General features: G+C 37.5%; 2 protein-coding genes across 5 annotated transcripts in view; one reads left to right on the top strand and one right to left on the bottom strand.

Annotated features, from left to right (window-relative positions):
• The window catches only part of ATAD1 (ATPase family AAA domain containing 1), a 40,790-nt gene extending 30,747 nt beyond the window's left edge, over positions 1-10,043 (top strand). For 2 of the 4 annotated variants that reach the window (XM_055560732.1, XM_055560730.1), the window contains 3 exons: positions 1,129-1,179; positions 6,585-6,718; positions 8,395-10,043. In XM_055560732.1, coding sequence (XP_055416707.1) covers positions 1,129-1,179; positions 6,585-6,718; positions 8,395-8,515 — 306 coding nt within the window. In that variant the 3' untranslated portion in view covers positions 8,516-10,043. Of the gene's footprint in view, positions 1-1,128; positions 1,180-4,730; positions 6,719-8,394 lie in introns of those variants that run through there. The other 2 variants (XM_055560731.1, XM_055560733.1) reach the window with 2 other exon arrangements.
• Positions 10,044-17,170: 7,127 nt separating this feature from the next.
• The window catches only part of PAPSS2 (3'-phosphoadenosine 5'-phosphosulfate synthase 2), a 94,882-nt gene continuing 92,921 nt past the window's right edge, over positions 17,171-19,131 (bottom strand). Inside the window, exon 12 of the mRNA XM_055560728.1 lies at positions 17,171-18,977. Within this exon, the coding sequence (XP_055416703.1) occupies positions 18,836-18,977 (142 nt within the window). The 3' untranslated portion in view covers positions 17,171-18,835. The remainder of the gene's footprint in view (positions 18,978-19,131) is intronic.

Here is a 19,131-nt window from a genome sequence, read left to right as displayed (position 1 = left end):
TTTCTTATGCATAACTGTGATATCAAAGTATATAATAAACCTTACCTTAAAATTCCTTTCCAAGTTAAATGTTGATTAACAGAAAGTACTTATTGGTGATCACATAACATACCAAATTAACCTCTATACTTAACACAGTTGAGTTACAGAAACAGCAGTTTGGTTTGGTTTTGATTTTCACATCATTTAATTTGATACTCCTGGTGACTGGCTCTCCTTTTTTTTTTTTTTTTTTTAGCAGTTGTGGGAATAGGCAGAAGGAGTTCACCCACAATAATTTTTAAAAGCATTTGTATTTACTATATATGTAAGCTATTCTTTTCGGAGAAGGCAGCGGCACCCCACTCCAGTACTCTTGCCTGGAGAATCCCATGGATGGAGGAGCCTGGTGGGCTGCAGTCCTTGGGGTCGCTAAGAGTCAGACACGACTGAGCGACTTCACTTTCACTTTTCACTTTCATGCATTGGAGAAGGAAATGGCAACCCACTCCAGCGTTCTTGCCTGGAGAATCCCAGGGATGGGGGAGCCTGGTGGGCTGCCGTCTATGGGGTCACACAGAGTCGGACACGACTGAAGCAACTTAGCAGCAGCAGCAGCAAGATATTCTTTGAAAAACTCCTGTTCCTAGTACAGTATTAGGCAGCATCACTGGAGGCAAAAGCATACAAGCATATAAAGAAATACACTATCAACACTAAATAAAATTCACTAACACAAATCGGTGGACATGGAAGTTACATGTTGAGTGGAAGAACCAAGCAGGTGTTCTTGCCATCTCATCCAGTTACTGGTAAAAATTTTATGGCAGTAATGAGTTTTCAGAAGTTTCTTAAATGTAGAAAAGGAGATTTGCAGAGCTATAGAGGAAAGACATTGGTCATTCATTTCAAGGCATGTGCTAGGCACTGGGGATTCAGAATAAGAAGTTACAGTTCAGTACAAGAACCATAAATGATTACTCTAGAGTTTAGAATTAGACCTTGCTTTAGTCAGAAGTTTCCATAACCTGTCAGAGTTTCTGTCATTTCCTGTAGGAATTGGGTAGTTTACAAGGAAAGGAAGAAATAGTAGGAAAATTAGTTGATCCTTATTTTTTTAATGCTAATTGAGAATTATCCTGCTTTTAGGCTCTGAAACAAAGAGAAGCAATCCTGAAACTCATCTTGAAAAATGAAAATGTAAGTAGAAAATTAGTTTTTCCCCATCCTATAAATAAAGAAAAAATTATGTTCATAAAATCATTTTAGAAATGAAAAAGGAACCTGAGAATAATATAGTTTTGAACTTGTAAATTACTGTAGAACTCTTGGCTGCTTGTATAACTCAATCACCATGGCATATTTGAACTAATTAAAGATAATTAAAGGCTTTTTAAATAACCATGTGTTCTCATATCTGTAGATTAAAATCCTCTGATATTTTTCAGACCAGTTTCAAGTTTTATACATTTGTTTTTGCAGAGAAGTATGGGGAGGTTTTGTTTTTCATTTAATTGGAATACTTTTTGAAGCTGAAAATTAGAATTAAAAATATTTTAATAATTTAAGGTTTTTAAAAATAGTGCAGTCACATGTTTCAGAAGTTAAAATACATATATTAAATGATATACAGGGAAAAGTCTCATTTCTCTCTTATGTTTCTTATGTATCCTTTCAGATGGCATTATGCCTATACAAGCAAATTAGAATATACTTTTACTCCGCTCGCCTTTTCTACATAAGCCACATTAATAAAGCTTATCCAGTGTTCTGTGTGTTGCTTTTTTTCACTTAATCTCTGAGATTCCATAGTAGCATATGGTTTCCTCATTCTGTTCTCTTTTTTCCTTTGCACTGCATAGGGTCCATTGCATGGGTATACTATAGTTTATTTAATCAGTGCCACACTGAAGGACATTTGGATTGATTCTGGTCTTTCATTCTTACAAAAATGGTGCATCGAATAACCTTGTACATGTGTCATTTGGCACTTGTGCCAGAAACATTAGTGGGGTGAATTTCCCAGAAAAAAAATTACTAGATCAAAGCGTATCGGAGAAGGCAATGGCACCCCACTCCAGTACTCTTGCCTGGAAAATCCCATGGATGGAGGAGCCTGGTGGGCTACAGTCCATGGGGTTGCTAAGAGTCAGACACGATGGAGCGACTTCACTTTCACTTTTCACTTTGATGCATTGGAGAAGGAAATGGCAACCCACTCCAGTGTTCTTGCCTGGAGAATCCCAGGGACAGTGGAGCCTGGTGGGCTGCCGGCTATGGAGTTGGGTCGTACAGAGTCGGACACGACTGAAGTGACTTAGCAGCAGCAGCAGCAGATCAAAGAGTATGATTTTTATAATTTTGGTGTGGCTGTGCTAAGTCAATTCAGTCATGTCCAGCTCTTTGCGACCCTATGGACTACAGCCTGCCAGGCTCCTCTGTCCATGGGATTCTTCAGGCATGGATACCCTCCTGCAGGGAATCTTCATGACCCAGGGATTGAACCCACATCTCTTATGTCTCCTGCATTGGCAAGTAGGTTCTTTACCACTAGCACCACCTGGGAAGCACTTACAATTTTGGCAGTGGTTGCCAAATTTGTTCATGCCAATTTACTCTTTTATGCCAGCAGTGTTAGATAGAGTGCCTCATGCCCTGTAGCCTTGCCAGCAAATGTTATGGAACTTTGTGCCAACATAATAGGGCATTCTGCCTTTTTTAACTGTAGTATCTTTGGAAATTCTTTTAGAATTAGGTTTGTCATTGGTACAGGGAATTTTTAGCATTCAGTTTCTTACTCATGAAAGTACAGAAAATGAGTCTTTAGTCAGTTTTATGATGCAGAATATGAATGCTCTCTGGATAATTGCTGACATAGGAATGTCTGATTTCCTACTAGCTGCTATTACTGTGCTGGAGGCATATTGTTTAATAGCATATGAAAAAAAATTAATTGTGCTAAAAGATGCTTCAAATCAGTAGCACACAAATTTATTAAATAAGATGAGCACTATCATGCTTATTCATTCCTGAGCAGAATTAGAGTTTTTGATGCAAACATACAAATAGACTTATATTTTGAGTTTTTTCTTCTCTGAAGCAAAAAATGAAGCTTTTGAAATGATACTGTTTTCCAGTCTTTCACATTCCTTATTGATAGATCCTTAATACAGCTCACTCTTTTAAAAAAGATATACTGGTTCTGGCTTAATGTTAAGTATGAAAGAATTAGAACTAATAACATTATACCTAATAAAGTATCACATCTGACACTAGGGTAAGAATGTTGTTGTTTTTTTTTCCCCCATACAGACTAACCTGAATGTATATATTTTCTGTAACAGTGGAAATTTAAGAATCATGGGTTTAGAAGAGACACTTGAGGATTCCACCCTGGCTTGACCATTTCCTACTGTGTGACCTTGGGCAAATACCATTAGCATCTCTATGCCTCATTTTCTCACTCAGAAATTGAAGATGTCAACAATCTCATAGAATTGGTTTGATAATTTATATTAAATGTTTGTGTGAAAATATATATATATATATATAAGATGCTTGGATTACCATGTAGTGGACAGCCAGTGCTAGATACAGTGAATAACTGTATACAGATAAGTGCTATTCTTTCAAGGTATTTTGGCAGTTCATTAATTTATTATATATCCTGTTTTGTTCCTATTATTCAAAACCTTTTTTAACTTGGGAATTTCCTTCATACTTGCCTGATGAAAATAATTCTCACTACATGGTTTGTCTAGAACCATGATCTTAAAATAAAAAGGGCTGCTTTTACAGTGCTTACTGTGTGCCACGTATTGTGGTGATACATAGTTTTATTTAAACCTCAGTTTATCTAAGCAGTTTATCTAACTGCTTAGATATTAATATGCATATTAATACCATTTTACACTTGAGGAAACCAAAATCCAGAGACGTTACATAATAGGTTACACAGGTTTACATAGAGTAGTGATAGAGCCTTTCTTTTAACCTTTATGGAAGGCTATGTTAGTAATCTTGCGCTCTCAGTGAATGGAATCTTCTTCCTATTTTCTTATGCTTGTTTTGCTCATCTTTGTGACATTTTCACCCTGCCGTGAACAAGGTTTGTGAGTGGTTAGAGCATAGTGTGGCTCAGCAAAGCAGTGGGCAAAGGATGGGGTGGAGGTATTGATTGTTTGAAGGAGGAAGACAACTAATATTTAACATCTCGAAGAATAATTTGGAAGGTCCTTTGTTGTAAACACATACACAGATAACTTTACATCTAGCACCTGAACTTAAAAGGTTGATCTTGACATATTCTCCCCCGTGTCTCCACCCTACGCCGTCACTGGTAGCGTGCTGTGGAGCGCTCGCAGCGCTGTCCTGAAGTTGGTAGCGTGTCTCTTCCATAAATATGTGTGGATAGATACATAATTCAGGTATAGGTATAGTTGTATAGTTTTTTTTTTTCTTCCTCACTTTTACAAACTATAGAGAAACTACATCCTGATATGTCTGATTTCTTAAGTACACATGTAAAAAAGAATTCCTGAGACACACAAAAAAGTTAAACTGCAAAGTTAGAATAGAAAAGTCTGACTGTAATCAGACTTAAGACTTCTAGAAGTATGACAAGATAAAATGAACAAAGTGAAAGAACAGGCCACTGGGGAAATATTTGCAACCCTGTAACCAACAGGAGACTAATGTCCTAAGTATACAGAACTCCTGTAATCGGTTTGTCAACTTGTGCGTTTGTGCAGTGCGCCACGGATTCTAACCGTAACCAGCCCAGGAACTTACTCTGATGTGTCAGTGCGTGAGACGCCACATGACAAACCTCCCAGTGTTACTGTACATTTGTCCGTTTGTTATATTTTCCTGGTGATTTAGTTTTTATCATTATGTAATGATTTGTTTGTGTTTGTGGTGATTGTTGATAAATTTGGATTCATTCTTTCTTATTTTAATGCTTTCCATTTATTAAGCCTTTTTTCTCCTTGGACTCCCCGCACCCTCACCCCACCCAGACCTTCCGCTCCCACCTTCCAGTTCCCTTACCTCTGCCCCAGTCCTTCATTCTCAGTATTGCTCTTGTGTTCCTCATTCTTTTTCCCCTCTTCCTCTAGTCACTTGGAAGTTACACATTCTTTTTTAGTGCTACTTAGTTCTCTAGGTACCTGCATACTAAGTCTCTTCATTCATGTCTGACTCTGTGAGACCCTGGCCAGGCTTCTCTGTCCATGGGACTCTCCAGGCAAGAATACTGGTGTCGATTTCCTTGCCCTCCTCCAGGGAATCCTCCCCACCCAAGGATCAAACCCACGTCTCTTATGGCTCCTGCATTGGCAGACAGGTTCTTTACCATGAGTGCCACCTGGGAAGCCTACTTAGTTCTCTACCCTAAATTAAATGATTATTATTACTGTTTATATATTAACTCGTTTACATTTATCTGTATATAGTTTACCACTTTCCTTACTTACTTCACACCTCCCTTCTGGGTTCAGTTTTCTTTTTATCAGAGAGTATATGAGTATGTGATTTCTCTTTATTTAATCTCCACATTTAGGAGTGAGAACACTGTCATGTGAAGTCCCAGTTGCAGAGTTAACAGTAGACTCCATGTCATCTCACCTCCAAGTCTCTTCTTGTCCTTGTGCAGAGTTGCTACTCTTAACTTACACTGAGTTTTCCACAAAAACAAGTGGGAACTTAGTAACAGATAAAGATGGCATTTCATATCAACTTGGGGAAAGTAAATGTTAAGACAAATGGTTAGCTAGGAAGGGGGAGAAACACAGCTGGATCTCTCTGCACAGTTTTCAAATGCTGGCTTTGTCTGTGGTGTGACCTTGGGCAATTTATTTAACCTCTGCAGGTTTTACTATTATCTGAAATTAAAAATGAGAATGCTTCCCTGACAGGATTAAATGAGCATAATCCATGTAAAGTACTTAGGACAGCAAATGACACATAAGAATCATTTATTACGTGTTAGTTACTATAATTAACTATTTACTTTCTCTTCTTAACCTTCTTATAAGCTTAATTATAAGTCTGTTATGTGCCCAGGAGGATCATTTTCTTAGCTTCACTATATAAGCTTAGTTGGGGAGCAAAACCATAGGTGCTTAATGAGTGTTGAGGAATTAGAATAGAATACCACAGCGTGACAGTTCAAATGAGGGTTAGAAGGTGTCAGTGGAATATGATTTTCGTAATGGACTCAGGACTTAATGATCCGGGCTGTTCGCCATGTATGTTGACTATATTATAGAAAAGTGCCTCTTTTCTATAGAACATGGGACCTTCCTAAGAGGTACCAAAGTCAGCCCAACAATGTTTGAATGCCTGTTCTTCCTCATCACTCTGTGAAGTATCTCGTGAGACTTATTTCAGTTTTGGTCATAGTGACAATTACTGAAAAGTAGATTTCAAATCTTCAACTTTTATGGTTAAAAAAAGAAAACTTCTAGAACTGAAAATTTCTAATGATTCTCCTCCCCTGCTGTTCCAGTATGCTTTAACTTTCTTTAATTCTAAGAAGTGTTTGGATATATCTCTTGCCATGTATTTTATATATTTTTTTAAAGTATGTTTTATGTTTGTTTAAGGTGGATAGGCATGTGGACCTGCTAGAAGTTGCCCAGGAAACTGATGGGTTTTCAGGCAGTGACCTAAAAGAAATGTGTCGAGATGCTGCCCTCCTCTGTGTCAGAGAATATGTTAATTCTACATCAGAAGAAAGGTATGTATATTTAGAGTTCATCTCTTAATATTTGTCAGACCCTTTTAGAGCTTTTAGGTTATTAACAGGTTAGGCTAGGTCTTCTGTTTTGCTTTATAATACCAGCTCTATTTACGAAATAAAAAGATAAATTGAAATAAAAAATTAACCAACTTTATTGCCTTTTTTCTGAAGGGGGTTCTGGAAATGAATTTACAAGGGAGGGTGGTTATGGGGAGCACCTGGAATGAAGAGAAAGAAGTAAAAAGTGAATTTCTCTGAACATCCATGAACTGGGTTATATCAAGCTCACAGAAATGGAGGCTTGCCCATTTCTACCATGAAAACTGTTGCTCTGATATGCCTAGATTGCTTTTGTTTTTTTAATTTTTAAATTTCATTTCATATGGAAATGAGTACCTTGTCTTCCAGAAATTTCACATTTTTGGGGACGTTGCTGCTGACTAGACTTCAACTTGTTAATAATGTATTTATTAAAAAAAGAAGTCATTTGTGACAGCAGCAAACTTTACTTGAAACCAGTTTCAAAGTATTTGGAGCTTAAGAAACCAATTTGGTACCAGCTGTCTTAGTGAACTGGAATAGCCCAGCCCTGATAAACCAGTGTCCTGTGTTTCCCATAAGGTCATTCACCCTAGACTGGCATAACACTGACCATTTTTAAACCTCTGTTCAAAATATCAACCTTCTAATGAAGAATTTCTGTGACTCTTAGCAAACCAGTGTCCCCTGGGGGCTTGTGTGGAATGAATTCTCTAGCTCTCGCCCTGCTGTTTCCCCGTCTCCCTTATTCATCCCCTGAGGCTGTCACTCCAAGTGATCTGGATTTGCCTGTCCTATTCATGCACTTAATTACACTGTATCACCATAGCAGGCTTTGCCAAAAAAAGGTTTCTTGGTATAGAAAGGTGCATATGAAAAACACCCTTTTAACCTGTAGTTTTTCCTGTACTGGTTCTGGACCTATCTTCAGTGTTTCCTTGGGCCCCTTCGTGGAGAGGGTCACTCCATCTGTTTATTGCCTAAATTACATTAATGAAAATTGTTTCTCTGCTGTCCTTAAAGCCCTGAAAATGTTACATTTCAGTATGAAAAATGTGGGTAATGTACTTAGGTTATCATAACTTTTTCCCTGACTTTTTTTTCCTAAGTGTTTGTAAATGACAGAGGAGACATTGTATATTGGATTGTGTTTCCTTCTTCCTGAAGTGGGGAGAACTTATAGAGTAGTTGGTTTTTATTAATAGCACTGAATTTTTTTTCAGTTCGTCAAAAGTAAACACATACATGAGTAATAGATACCTACAACTGCTACTTTTTAATTCCAGTTTTCATGGGAATAATTTTTTATTCATTCATTAGAATTATAGTCCTATTTAGATCAAATTTCATACTTATATATTCTTAGTGTAAAGTATTTGATTGTAACCAAGCTATAATGTTTATAGTCAGCCATTTAAGCTTCCTACCTCTTGGCAGTCCGTGTTTTCTAAAAATTTTTAAGATACTTATCTGTGTAGATTAATTCCTTAAGCTGTTAATTGTGGTTGTTTTGGATGGGAAAGAGACTTCATTTTTTAATCTTGGTAAAATGTTTTAGGGAGATGTATTTTAAAGCTGTGTGAATATCGGTGGATTGTTCTGTTTTTGTCTTTTTTTTTTTTTTTACATTTTAGCCATGATGAAGATGAAATTCGACCTGTACAACAACAGGACCTGCATCGGGCAATTGAAAAGATGAAGAAGTCAAAGGATGCAGCATTTCAGAATGTTTTAACACACGTTTGTTTAGATTAAGAGTAAAGAATTGTACAGCTCAACATGATCTAGTTTGGTGTGCCCTCTTATCATCAGTGGAAATAACTGAAGGAGGAGTGTTCTTTCAACAGTGAGAGAGTTTTATGTTCATGACACTGGTTTTATACTCTGAATTCTAAGTTATTGAGACATAGTTGTTATATAAATGGTATTACTACTTGTGAAAAATCATGAGGAGGAACAATTTAATCAGCCTGACTGTGGGTGCTTGTGTTTGACCTCTTTAGCCATATGTTGCAGCCTTATAGTGTCTAAGCTGGTCTTAAGGTAACAAATGATTTATTGAGTCATTAGTGAGAATTGGAGATGTGCTTAAGTGCTGGTTTCTAGATATGTGAGAGTGTGTGTATGTGTGTATTAAATGTATATAGTCACACATTTTATATTGACATTCTGTAGATAGGTTTGAATACAGAAACTTTTTTTTTTAATCCCAACTACTGAATCAAAAAGTACCAAATAGCATATAGCAAAACTAAGATTAATGGTTGTGTCTAAAACGTACAATGATTCAGCCATTTCTAGTTGTCACTTATTTCAGGTGTTTTTTTTGTTTTTTTTTTTAAGTTGAGTGTTTATCTGGAGTTGAATAGTTGAAGTCAGTGACATCAGAAACTTAGATGTGGCTCAATTATGGTTGTTGGGATAATTAAATAAACATGCTTGTTCGGTGATCAGCACTGAATGGTTGTCAGGCAGTTGTGTGCTCAACACCTGTTTCACCTCTTGCTGCAAGCATGCTGAGTAGAGACTTTTTTTTATTGATATGTGTAAAGGTGGGCTGAAAGCCTCGCAAAAGAATGACTTTGAAAAACCTCAGTGCCATTCAGCCCCATATATGTGACTTTTCCTTTCTTCGTTTAATGTAACAGTTCTGTTGTAACCGTGGGTTTTCAATATTTTAAAAATATATGTTCCTTAATTATGTCAAATATAATTTGGTCATCAAAAATGATAGTTTAAAACTAGCTGTTACTAAATGTGCTAAAAATACCCATTTTGTAATCCTGACTTTTTGTTTTCTTAGCATATTATAAATTATGCCCTACTTAGTACGGATACACACATCAGAATCCCCCTATTGTATCTGTAGTCTGATGCTGTGTGCACAAAAGATGACACGTTTTGTCCAAAATGCCACTAACCAGAATTCTGTTACAGGCACTTAAAACACAAGCACGAGGAAAATGGCACGAAGCGATCTTGAGGTGCCTTCTGACCTTTTGTTTTTATTGTATTTCTTTGAAAACTCTGTTGTTTATTTATGAGTTATTAATTAATCTCTTTGATAATAAGTCTCTCACAAGAACCCATTAGATAGTTTGTTCATCATTTGTTCTTTGAATGGTGGATGGGGCAGAGGTTCAAGTTTTGAAAAATTGTGAAGATGATTGAAAAATTGATGCAAAACACAAGATACCAAAAATAAAATATTTCATCTCCATTTTTAATAACTATTATACTATTATTTTATAAATATGCAATAAAGAGGTCCCTCTTTATTGAGTTTTCTCTATTTACTCCTTTATTTCAGTTACATAAAATTTTCTGGGGTTGCTTTGGTTTATAAAACTTGCCCTTAGACTATTTTCATCTTGCTGTGTAATTTTCATAGCATACATTCTAGTATCTAACTTATTACTTTGTTTTAGTATTTTATTTTAGTAGTCATTTAATTTTAATTCTGACGGCATATTGATCAAAAATAGGGGTAATATACCTCTCTTCATGTTCTTTTATTTTCTTTTAAATTCAGAATAACCAATAGTAGTAGTTAAATTTATCATAGTTTTAATCATCGGATGAAGTTAGAAAAATACGCTAACCAACACCACAAAGCCATTACCACATGACTCATCTAGGTATCTTAGTGTCTTAAAGTAACTGAGGAAACCTTATTATGTGCTTTTAAAGAATGTTTAGTGTTATGTAATAGATCCTTCTGCTGTAGACATATTTGACATAAGCTTTTGGCATGCATTGGATTCTAAGTTCTAAGGTATTTTTTCACTTTGGGTAACAGAATTACTAGATCTAGAGTTTGATTGCCTGAGTTTAAATGCAGACTGTCCGTTAATTAACTGTATCCTTGGACTAGTCACCTAACATGCTCGTTTATAAAATGACATGACAGCGGCAGTCATAGGGTGTGTGATGAGATGATGCCTATAAGACGCTTAGCATAGAGCCTGGCATAGTGTGTTCAAATGTTCATTATCACATTTTATTACTTTTACACACTGATGTACACATCTATTGGCCAGGCTCAGTATTGAGCATTCTTCACGCTTAACCTATTTCCATTCCCTAGATCTTTATTCTAGGGATTGAGATGAAATGATCAGCTGTGGTGTTTCTCTAAAAGCCTCATTGGTGGAAGACTTCTGGTAAGTCTGGTGTATCTCAAACTATTCCTTGGCCTTTTAAAAATAGAGTTTAGAAACTCAATATTTGAATCAATTCAGTGTCTCCTGTCCAGTTTATCTCCTTTCTCATTCAGTCCCCCACTTATAGGGTGATCCAGAACTCACCATGTGATCAGTAGCTGTATTGGAGTAATTTAAATAGCCTATATGATCACAGTAACCTAACATTACTTAGTATCTATAACTGGAAGATTTGGTGTCGCGGATGTCTCAAGCCTTGAGTGTGCCTGAATAAACACACATTCGTCAGTAGGAATTTGTTTTTCAGCTGGAATTGTTTTATTTGTAGACAAATATTACAGCTTCTGGATAAAGGAAAGGAACTGGATTATGTATATATTTTGTAATTCCTTTTTTAGTTTCTCTTAAGGTCAGTGTCTGAATATTGACTAGAATTCTAATATGCTAAGCATGTAACTTGCAAGACTACAACCCCAGCACCAATTAGAAGCCTCAGATAAAGCCACAGAATCATTCCATTTAAAGCTGACAGAATGATTTTACCAAAATTATTATTAACTTAGTAACCAAAGATAGTTTACTAATCATTTCAAAGGTTACAGTGCTCACTCTCTCTCTCAATTGAAGTATAGTTGATTTGCATTCTTGTTAGTTTCAGGTGTGCAGCAAAGTGATGCAGATATACACATACACATTTGATTTTATGTATCTATATATACTTAACATATACCTATATGTCTTATATACATAAGTATATATAGGTCTATAAAATCTTTTTCAGATTCTTTTCCATTGTATGTTATTATTAGATACTGAATATAGTTCCCTATGGTATACAGTAGGCTCTTGTATTGAGAAGATAAAAGTGCATGCATTGTTTCATTGTGCTTCACAGACAGTGCTTTTACTTGTGTGTCTGTTCTACAAATTGAAGATTTGTGGCAACCCTGCATTGTCAGATGATGGTTAGCATATTTTAGCAACAAAGTACTTTTAAAGGTATGTACGTTGCTTTTTTAGATATAATGCTATTACATACTCAATAGACTACAGTATGGTGTAAACACAACTTTTTTTATGCATTAGGAAAACAAAATTTGTGTGACTTTATTGAGAGATTTGCTTTATTGCAATGGTCTGCAGCAAAAGGCACAATAATGTCCTAGGTATGCCTGCATAGCACAAATGCCAAATGCAAACAAGATCAAACCTAAAAGAAAGCATTTAGCATGTGAGTAAAAACACAACATCCTTTCTTAACACTGGCATACACACTATTAATACTAATAGAACATAAGGGTCTCATTACCAAAATACTGAACTGGGAGTATATTTTTGTGATTGTCTAACATTTACTGTTATAAATCTGCTTGAGAACAATTTTAGATAAAAGCTTGTGTGCTTTGGGATATAGTTTCAGTGAATGTTAGGGCCAGTATGGAATGCATTCAGGACACAGGTTTGCGCATCATAATAGGTTGGTAAAACTAGAGCCAAACATTGAAATAATTACTGACATGCAAGATTTGGAGCTGAGAATAGAACATAGTGGTGTATGCCTTACTTTCCTGAGGATACGCAGCTTCCAGAAATTCTAAAAATGACCAAGATACTCAAACAGGGGTTGCTCGTATATCATCTAGTAAGCAGAGTCCTTTGCAGACACGTCTGGGGAGATGAGCACTGTCCCCTGGGCCACAGTTGCAGTCTGATGAAGAGTGCCCGTTAGGGTCCTGTCGCAGGCAATCGACTCGAGCTCACCCAAGCAATAAAGGGTTTATTTGAAGGATATGAGGAGCCTCTTAAGATCATAGGAGGCTAAGAAAGTGGACTTAGGTTAGGAACTCTGAAAGCTCCAGAAGGTTTTTTTTTTTTTTAAACAGGAATTGCTTAAAAAAGTTTCTTTTATTCCTCTGCTAGATTAAATGAACTCCAAATGTTTACATTGCCCCACACAAGTTTCAGAATCCTAGAAGTGTGCAAACCCAACTAAAAGGTCACCCCTGGAGCTTTAAGAGAATGACCTTTCAGGAACTCCTTTGGCTTAAATGGTTTGAGAACAAATACAGTTGACTCTTGAATGACACAGCTTTGAACTGCATTGGTCCATTTATCCTCAGATTTTTTTCAACAGTTAGTACTACAATATTACACAGTCTACCTGCATTTGCTTGAATGCAGGTTTAGAAGCTTGGATATAGGGGAACTGTGGATACGGAGTGTTAGCACTCCTAACCCCTACTTTATTCAAGGGTTAACTCGACCTTGATTTACTGGTCAACTACAAAAGGAGTGGTGTTTCATTGAAAGGAATGTTGTGCAGAATGTGGCTAGACACAAAAGGTAAATGACCAGCTGGTCACACAAGACCTGTACTACTGAGTAAAGGGCAGTATTATGACTCAGGCGGGCATGCTGGACATACGGGCAACACACATTCCAGTTTGTGTGGGCAGGCCTTCAGAGACTTCTTGGTGCAGTCCCATAGGTTTTACCACTCGATGAGGGATGGAATGCTGCTTGGCATGCCAAACTCTTCAGCACAATGATTGTTTTTCTAACTTGTAATTCATTTTTTTCAAGATAGTAGCTGTAAAAAAAGAACAGTGGAGACTGAAGTATAACATGGATTTTTGTTTTATTTCCAGGAAGTACAAGTCTGTTCTTCTGATGGTCAGATGTTTGTGGTTCTTTGTATTCAGTCTGACAGGGTTCTGGCATCCAGTCACCACGAGACTATATAAGACTTCCAACCCCTGTTCTGCCATTTTCTCTATACAATCCAGAAAGGGTACTTGTCTAGCCTAGCAGTTTGTTTTAAAATGTTTTTTTCCTGATTTCAATCACTACTGTCTTGAATGTTAACTGAATTCTCCTCATGCCTGCAAAGTCTCCCATCTAAGCCAGGCCTGTTCTTCCAAACAATATATCCAGACTTAGGAGTCTACCCTGGTATAAAAAAGGACCAAGGCGCTCTGCTCCCTCTGAAGGGCTTATTTCTCCCTGGAAGTCAGTTCATGAAGAAGACTCTGCATCCACTGTTCTTTGCTAGTTTCATAGAAAAGTATTATTTTTCTTTTGTGTGGATTTTTCTTATTACTATGGAAGTGAACGTCTTTTGCATCCTTCTACATTCTAGCAAAAGAAGTTGTGCAGATATTTATTATAAGTCATGTAAAGTCCACTTGCAGCTTTCTGGCTTCCATTCGCAGTTGTGGAACTCTTAATAACAGTGTGTGGTAGAGAGCATACACATAGTGTAGCCTTGGGCAAAATCTCTTTACATTTGTGGGCATCTGTTCCCTTATCTGTAAATAGAAATCATAATGTATACCTTCTGTGGTGGTTTTAGGCATCACATGAAAACGCTTTGGGAACTAGAAAGTGACTGCCTGTAGGTTGTCGTGTCCTTAGGGAAGTCGTCTCACATTTCCGGGCCTCCATTTCCTTATCTGTTCAGTAATGGAGATGCTGAAATAGATGTGCTGTAAGTTCCCATTCCAGTTTTCACTGAACAGCACACCGATGCACCAGTGCCCACGCTGATAGACATTTTGGGCACTTAGCAATACTGACTTGATCATCGGAACTTTAAACTGGCTACTTTGTTAGCTACTGACAGCTGTCAGCCTTGTAAATAGACTTGTTAAATTATAAAACATGACATTAGGTAGACAGGTCATAGACACTTCCATGTATTTGGTGTTTCTGCTTATTAAACGTGTTTCTTTGACTCTTTGGAAGCTGTAAGCTCTTCTTGGTTGTTTACTTTGAATATCCAAAGATCTGGTACTTTATATAATTTTTTTAATATAATTTGAGGACAAGATGTAGGGTACAACCTTGTTAGTAGTTGATGGAATTATCTTCTATAAATGTAGGTTCTTCTCGGTGAATACATTCATAGAGGCCATTCTTTTAACTAGCTTAAAAGACCAGATCAGTATTGGAGTTGTTTACATGAAAGAAGGAAATGGCAACCCACTCCAATGTTCTTGCCTGGAGAATCCCATGGACGGAGAAGCCTGGTGGGCTGCAGTCCATGGGGTCGCACAGAGTCGGAAACGACTGAAGCGACTTAGCAGCAGCAGCAGCAGGCCATTATTGGGGCTGCCCTCGTGGCTCAGATGGTAAAGAGTCTCCCTGCAATGCAGGAAACCCAGGTTCAATCCCTGGGTCTGGAGGAGAAATGGCAAACCACTCCAGTATTCTTGCCTGGAAAATTCCTTGGACAGAGAAGCCTGGTCCACAATCCATGGGCTGCAGAGAGAAGTGACTGAGCACAGACACACGGGCCATTATTATTTGAACCTGATCTGAACTGTACTTTTCAACTGTTTATGGAAAGCAGGCTTATGCAGTAAATCAAGGTTTTTCTTTACCTCCCATAAAGTGTATAATACGTTGTATGGCATATAAGAACTTTCACAAAAGTTATTTAGTAAAATAAGTGCAGAGCAGGTTTGAGTTTCCGAAACAAGCCAACCATATGGAAGAACTTTACCAAATAAAGTCTGTATTACCAATGGCAGCAATTACAAATACATGTTATGACATTTAAAAAGCTGTGCCCATTTGTGGCTTATGGATTTGAGCGTAATAAAATTGTATTATTTTTTAAAAAACATTCTGTAATTTAGATTTCTAATTGAAAGTGGTCTTCCCTACAGTTAATCCAAATTAGTAAATCTATGGAAATGGTAATAGCTTGGCAAGGAGGGGTGAGTACCTCAGTAACAAAAGATAAGGCATTGAAAAACCATTTAATAGAAGACTCAATGTAAAAGATTTGGTTCTCAGTTTGTCAAGACTTCTTTGCATTATCACTCTTTCCTAGCTCCATAAAAAAAGTATTTATTTTGTCTGGGTTTTTTTTATCAAATAAAAATGTCCAAACTCTAGACAGTGGCCCATTTATTTTAGTAAGTTCAATAAAATTAAAATATAAGCAAAAAACATTAAAATAGGCACCTTTGAAGTGAATTGCTTATATACATCACTTTAACCATTGGTGAGTATGTATAATGAATGGCCCAATAATAGTTAATATTGACCAAAAAATTAAATACATGCCATGGGGAAGGAAAAATTAGTGGTTTACTCTTTCAGTAATCTATAGTTAATTCTTGATAATTTATGCATTATTGGTAATGGGAATATGCATATATAATAGAAACCTGTATCATTCAAAATCTCAAAGACAAAAGCTCCACAAAAACAATTGGTTGTTCTTGTGCTCACCTGATTTCCTGATTACCTACCTATTAGGAAAGTATGTTGAAGATCTATACTGGACCTAAAAGGTAATAGGAGGAAGATGAGGAAAAAGCAGAAGTGAACTTAACTGTTTTCAAATCACTAAGATGTGTTTCTTCGTGCAAGAAAGATGGGTTGGAAAGGAGTCTTGTAGGCTTGATATAAATGCTGATCGGTGTAAGTCCACCACGATCCGAACAAATCAGTGATTCACATGTGCCTTCCACACAGCCCTGTACGGTCTGGCCTACTCCCTCAATACCACTTCTGTCTTTATCTGCTTACACATTCCCTGCTCTGCTTTGTCCAGGAGCCAGCAAGTAAAGATCTGGAGAGAAAGATAAAGTGGTAACAAAGGCACCTTTGAGTTGGCTGTTACACCAGTTTTGTTTAGAGTGAGTTCAGGAACAAAAATTTGCATGAAACATTCAAGACGGAAGAGACGGAGGGACTCTAGGAGGGAAAGAACCCCACATCTGCAGGCCTGTGTCGAGGCCGCTGAATACACCAGCAGCAACTGCGGACGTGAGTGGAGCAGTGGGTGCTGTGGAAAAGCATAGCTACTTCTGACCCTGCTGGAACTGCGTAAGCTTGTTGGAGGCACTTTGAAGAAAAGGGAACAAATTAAGGAAAAGTTAAAGGTCACCAGATCCCACTGCATTGAAATCCCAGGGTGAGGTCCCTGAGGAACTGCAGTGTTGGCTGAGATCCTGTGCCTGCACGTCGAGAGCACAGTTTAAAAATGACACAAACAGAGGTTAAACAGCCTTGTAATTATGGTCTAAAAGCTGCTGCTGCTGCTGCTGCTGCTAAGTCGCTTCAGTCGTGTCCGACTCCGTGCAACCCCATAGATGGCAGCCCACCAGGCTCCCCCATCCCTGGGAAGAGCTGCTGTTTCTCTCCAATTACACCAGTTCACAGGGGCTTCAACCAACACATATCAACCAATCCTTGAAAAGATAGGCAGGAAAGACTCAGCTTTTATCTTGGAAATTTATTAAAATAAGAATAAGCATCAGTTGTACATAGAAATAGTTATTTGCACTAAGTACTACTGAAGCAGAAGAGCAGTTTTAAATATATTAAAAACTCACAAAATATATTGATTAAGGCACTGCGTCTTGTCTCGTGTTTTCAATAAACATGCTGTTTTTAAGAAGGCAGTAGGACCTCTGATTACATGAATATAGGCACTATTACTATTAAAGATGGTCATACTTTGCTGTGGCCATTGTGATCTATTTCTCAAAAGAAGTTTCATTAGCTTGGATTAGCATTTTCTTTAAAAAAAAAAAAAAAAACTATGAAAAACACAGTTTTCTCTTTGCAGAGTCTCTTCCAGAGAGACCTATTTACAAAAGGTACTATTTTTTCATATATTCCTAAGCAACACGGAATTACACATAAGGGGCCAGATTGCCTCCCAGAGAGTAAAGCCATCAGAGGTTGGATGTCCGAACAGCATGCTGAGTCTTTGGAAAAGTTTTTTTCAAGTGTAATAAAATCAGCTGGGTTTTAAAAACCTCTGGACCTTTCAGCATCCAAGAAAACTGGTTAAGTGCCCTCTGTTAAGGAGTTTTGTTGAGCAGTTGACAGGAACCAGACCCAGCTCCTGTGTTGTGCAGTGCAGAAGGCATATCAGCCTGAGGCGGGAGAGCCGGGTGCTCCTTCTGTGCCACCAGCGCTTCCAAAATGCCAGTTTGGCCCTTCAGTTACAGTGCTCTCATCAAGCCAGTGCTTGTCCATCATTTTAGTCTGGTCACCTGTAAGATGAAAAGGTTGGACTTTTCCTATGTTTTTGTCCAGTTCCAGCAGCTCAATAGTCTGATGGGTCTGAATTGGGTCTGGTCCCAGCCGATGCCACTGCAGTTAATAGGTGCAGCATCTCCGTGGAACACAATGATCACAGCAAAGAGGAGAAAGTATTAAGTCTCCACATTCCCAGATTGAGGCCTGAGTGCACATCTCTTCATCAAAGCCCTATATGCTATTTAATTAAAAGTCGCCATTTAATTAAAAGTCACCATTTAACTGGAGTTCTATTATTCACAGAAAAAAGACTTATTAGACAATGTAATTTTCGTGGCAGAACTAGATTGCATATCTCTCTGAGATTAACTTCACATTTTCACTCATTGGGTTTCTCCAATCGTACAGAAGAGTCTGAGCATTAAGGCTAGATTTGGGCATGAGGGAAACAAAGGAGAATCTTGACATGAGCACCCCCTCATCTAGGGTGAGATTTTCTTTTTTTTGTTTTTCTTTCACAGCTATATAGAAAGCTGCCCGTCTGATTTCTTCTGTTGGTATATGACATGGGAGAGTGCAAGTTGGCAAGACTTCAGCTGGAAAAAAAATGCTTTACTTTTTGGCAAGTAAAGGAGACACATGGTCAGAGCTTTAAGAAATCTAGGAGCTACTGCTCAGATGCAGTAGAAAAGTAATTTCATTCTGAAATGATAACATTTCTTTTACCTGCTAAAGTTTGGTCTTCAGTTTTACTGTATATACTATATATATACACACACACATACATACACACATGTGTGGTATATATACATATATATAAACTAAATAAAAGCAATTGAAAAGTAATCACAAAAATAGAAAAAGAAATCAAAGAGCAATTCAAAAAGAAACTGGCTCTGAAGGCCATTTAGTTGTTCTTCTCCAGGGACGCATAATAATCTGTCAGGATTTTCCATGCTTTGGGGGCCATGAAGCCATCTGGGGGATTTTCGCCTTCCCGGGCCAGCTTCCTCATACGAGTTCCTGAGATGAAGTCAAACTCGTTGTGCCTGTCATAGGGTAGCAACAAAGAACTCAGCATAGGTAAATAACATCTTCAAAGACCCCAGGAGGATGTTATGGGTTCTGAAACTACATTTTTTTCTTTCTGTAAAATGCTGCACCTTTCTAAGTTAAGCAGTTCAGTAAATTTTCAGTAAAGGA

Source organism: Bubalus kerabau, chromosome 22 (genome assembly GCF_029407905.1).
Source record: "Bubalus kerabau isolate K-KA32 ecotype Philippines breed swamp buffalo chromosome 22, PCC_UOA_SB_1v2, whole genome shotgun sequence".
In the NCBI taxonomy this organism is placed as follows: domain Eukaryota; kingdom Metazoa; phylum Chordata; class Mammalia; order Artiodactyla; family Bovidae; genus Bubalus; species Bubalus kerabau.
Note: the sequence above shows the minus strand (reverse complement) of the source record. Positions and strands in the feature narration are given on the sequence as shown.